The sequence below is a fragment of the Carassius auratus genome, unplaced genomic scaffold (genome assembly GCF_003368295.1).
Source record: "Carassius auratus strain Wakin unplaced genomic scaffold, ASM336829v1 scaf_tig00216070, whole genome shotgun sequence".
NCBI lineage: Eukaryota > Metazoa > Chordata > Actinopteri > Cypriniformes > Cyprinidae > Carassius > Carassius auratus.
In genome coordinates this window covers 5,642-9,456 of record NW_020528391.1, presented here as the reverse complement: position 1 = coordinate 9,456, position 3,815 = coordinate 5,642, and the positions used below count along the sequence as shown (strand labels likewise).

At 36.5% G+C, this 3,815-nt stretch overlaps 1 protein-coding gene across 1 annotated transcript; it reads right to left on the bottom strand.

The window, feature by feature from the left end:
• Nucleotides 1-365: 365 nt before the first annotated feature.
• LOC113097027 (uncharacterized) lies at nt 366-2,390 on the bottom strand. The gene is made up of 4 exons (XM_026262261.1): nt 2,253-2,390; nt 1,232-1,960; nt 819-1,136; nt 366-661 (listed from the first exon to the last, which is right to left on the bottom strand). The coding sequence occupies exons 1-4, from the start codon at nt 2,338-2,340 to the stop codon at nt 561-563; spliced, it is 1,236 nt and encodes a 411-aa protein (XP_026118046.1). The 5' UTR covers nt 2,341-2,390; the 3' UTR covers nt 366-560.
• Between the last annotated feature and the right edge of the window lie 1,425 nt (nt 2,391-3,815).

The following is a 3,815-nucleotide window of genomic DNA, read 5'->3' as shown; positions in this document are numbered from 1 at the left end:
TCATATAATTGCCCAGGGAACATACAAATAGACATAAATGAGACTAAAGTAAATTTGGAGAAGACAAGACATCCATGAGACTGTATTAAAATGAAGATGGGAGAGCTCTTTAGTGTCTTGCAGAAAGTTTTATTGCTCAGACGTTAGGCTGCTTTTACTGTGCTCGGTATGAGGTTAACATTTTCTTTGCTCATGTAGGTTTCAAGTTTCATTTTACATGCTTAATACAATGGCAAGAAAATACAATATGGAAATCTTTTACAAGGCACTTCAAAAAAAAATAAAAATTAAATAGTGTTAGATACTGCACATGAGTTATGTTTATACTTTGCAATCTCTGTAAAGACACAGATTTTAATCTTAGAGAAAGAAGTTTTCTACAATATCAAACTAAAATATATAGTTTCTTTTTTACACTTTATAAGCAGCATTTAAAAAAAAAAAAAAAAATTCTAGACTGCAGCACAGCTACATATAGATACTTAAATACAGAAACAGCAAAATAAAATACCACTAAATGACACAACATCATTGATGTAACACTACAATTACATAAACATTTAAGTTGATCTCATGCGACACTTGTTTATAAGGGCTTTCTTCAGCTTTGACTTTTCAACTGGTTTCCATCCATGACATTTGCCGCAGCTCATGACATAAGCTACAATTGGGGAAAAAGGGAAAATGTTACATGAACTGGTCACGGGAAATACTGTAACTATACTTTTAATCCCATTGTGCCTATAACATGACCAAACATTAGATTAAATGTATGGAACATGAAGTTGACATTTGATAAAAAGGATTTAGGAACTTACTTAGTATTCCATTTACTTTACTTTTATCCAAAATTGTCTTGCCCTCTGGGACTTTGCCATGCTTTCCAAATGCTACAGAGTTTGAACATTCTTCATGAGTGAAGAACTGATCAAACAGTAGATGGAAAAGACGAAGACAGTCCTTCTTTGACTCTTGGTGAATAGCTGCTAGTTTGGTAGAGGACAAGAGCAGCCCACTGTCTGGGTAAAGTTCTTGTTGGCCAGGTCTGGTTTGAGGCATCAGCACCCCACTTTCACGTGATTTGTAGTCTTCCATCTTATCTATAAATTCTCTGAGTACCTGTAGGTGTTCAAGATCTGAAACAAAAAAGGTAGGAGTAAAAGCTTTTACAGTGGTTGAGGAATTATTAATGAATCAGAAATGTCCCTTTACATGCAATCATTTTACTTACTCATGCTGGAAAGCACATCTTTCATCATCTTATTCTCTTTAAGTAATGCCTGTACCTCCAGCTTGCATGTTTCACATTGCTCCCATTGTTCATTTTCATAGGAAGAATTCTGTGATCTGACTGTGGGATCTTCATACTCCTCAGGCTCTAACCCAAGCTGGTCATCCTGAATTGTAACTTCAGCTGAGGGGTGAGGTATAGACGGGTTATACAGAAGCCCCAAAAATGTTTCTTTTGGGGTTGAATTATGTGTAATGGTTTGTCTTTGATGTTCATCTAAATCTAAGAAACCTGGCTGGTCTTGATTACAATACTCAGATGGTGTCATGGGCTGTGGATTAAAAGGCTTAACAGAGCATGGTAATTGCACAGATTGATGTTGGGTTGGTGGCAATCCTGGAGACGGAGGCTGGGTTAGTGCAGAGGAAGGACCATGTTCAGCTGGTGCAGAAGCGACCCGATTCTGGTTATAAAATGATTCAGCAGATGCATAATTTCTTTTTATGTCCTTTTTTGCACCCTTTCTCGGGTCCTGCTTTTGGTCATAGAACCCAATGTGATCTACAGTGGCATTATAAAATTTGTTGTCTGACCATCTTGCAAGAACTCGAGCTCCTGGAATGAGTCCCTCAAAGCTAGTAATTGGCGACTCCTTTTCTGTAAGTATGTCGCAGGTCTTACAAATTCTTGCAGTATATCCATCTTCAAATGTTAGAAAAACATAAAGTCCTGTAATTGTAAGAATAAATCCAAAGTCAATAAATAGTCACTAGGAATACAACATTGAAGCTTTTTGATTCATAATAAACCCCAATACATATGCACATTACATTTAACATCCAACCACCACAAATTTCCCAAACACTGTAAGCAAGCATAGCTTAATTGGCAGTGTCAGCAATTCAAAAAGTCATGGGTTCAAGGCAAGCCTAAGGGACACACAAAGGCTTATTGACGTACAGACTTAATTTAAATGAAGCCTTTAATACAATTGACTGTCAAAACTATTAAACTTATTTACCTTCTTGTTCTTCATTTTGTAGGGCAGTGACTGGCTCACTGACTTTTCTTTTTTTGATTGGGTTACGGATTCTTTTAGGTATCTCCATCACACTGATCTCTGTTCTGTGGATAAGACCAAATTCTCAGTACCATAAACTATGCCTAATAAAAAGATCTTTGTGGGCTACTTACCTTCTCTTTCTGCTTCCCTCACTGTTTAGTGTCATTACACTTGGTGGTAAAATGCCAGTTTTTACAATGGGCAATATAAATGTTGTGTTTATGGTTATTTGTATCTATGGTTTGAACCATCTCCTACTTGTTTAAGTGCACCATGACATTCATGGCAATCATTGCTCACAGGTAAACTGCACACCTGATGTAATCAGTGCAACACCTATACTGCCAAGTGAGGCAAAATACTTTAGCTAACAATGTCAGATGTGTTTGGCTAATTTATAAAAGAAGCAGTGCAAATAAACTTGCCACAGTATTGTTTGATTTAATTTTTTAAGCAAGTTATTTGGTTGAGTAGTACAGTATATACTCTTGAGTCACAAGAGAAAGGATGGCGCAAATAACAATTAATCAGTCTCGTTGGAGAAGGAAAATTAAGGACCAATCAAAAATGAAAAGATATAGAAGAAAAATCATCAAAGTGAGAATTTATTGTTTTTGTTTGTTTGTTTGTTTTTTGAAAGTTTGCACACTTTGGTGTTTGTTCTTGTTCTTGCAGGAAAAAAACACTGCAACCTTAGGAGACATGTCAATCCACAGAGCAGATGATTGCTCTGCAGAAGTGCTTGGAGTGGACAATGGCATTTCTCAGACAGAGGGATCTTCTATGATGTACGGACCTGAACTTTGTAATGTTAATGAAGAGTTTTATACAAAACAAGACTACACTCCGTACACTACTGATTGTGATGTGGAACATTTTGATCCTATTCACTATGGTATTGATGCTGATTGGAATGATGGCACTTTATTTGACAATGACCTTAATGATGATGCAGAAATTCAATTTAAGGAAAATCCTGGTAATTGTTCACTTTACAAAAATGCTCCTGTATCTACTGCAGAAAGCGTTCTCATTATACTAGCTTTTGCTAATAGACACAAAATTACAGGGAAAGCCCTGAGTGACTTGGTCAAATTGATCTCCCTGCATTGTCCAGTAGAACATCAAACAGAGTGCCTGGGAAATCTAAAAAAAATCAAACAAATCTTTGATAATGCAGGTCCCTCATTTATTGTGCACAAATATTGCGACGGTTGTTACATGTCAGTAGAGAGCGATAACGGCCAGTGTCAGGTCTGTGAAGCAGAGGTATCAACTTCATATTTCATTGAAGTTCCAATTGAATCTCAAATTAAGGCATTGTTCGCAAAAAAAGGTTTTGAGGAAAAGTTAAAATTTAGATTCATTAGACAAAAAAAGGGCCAGTGCAATGTAGAGGATATATATGATGGACAAGTATATCAGAAGTTTTTGGCAGGTGGTGGGTTACTTAGTGATTCCCACAATATTTCCTTACTCTGGAACACAGATGGCATTCCTGTTTTCAAGTCCTCTAAATTC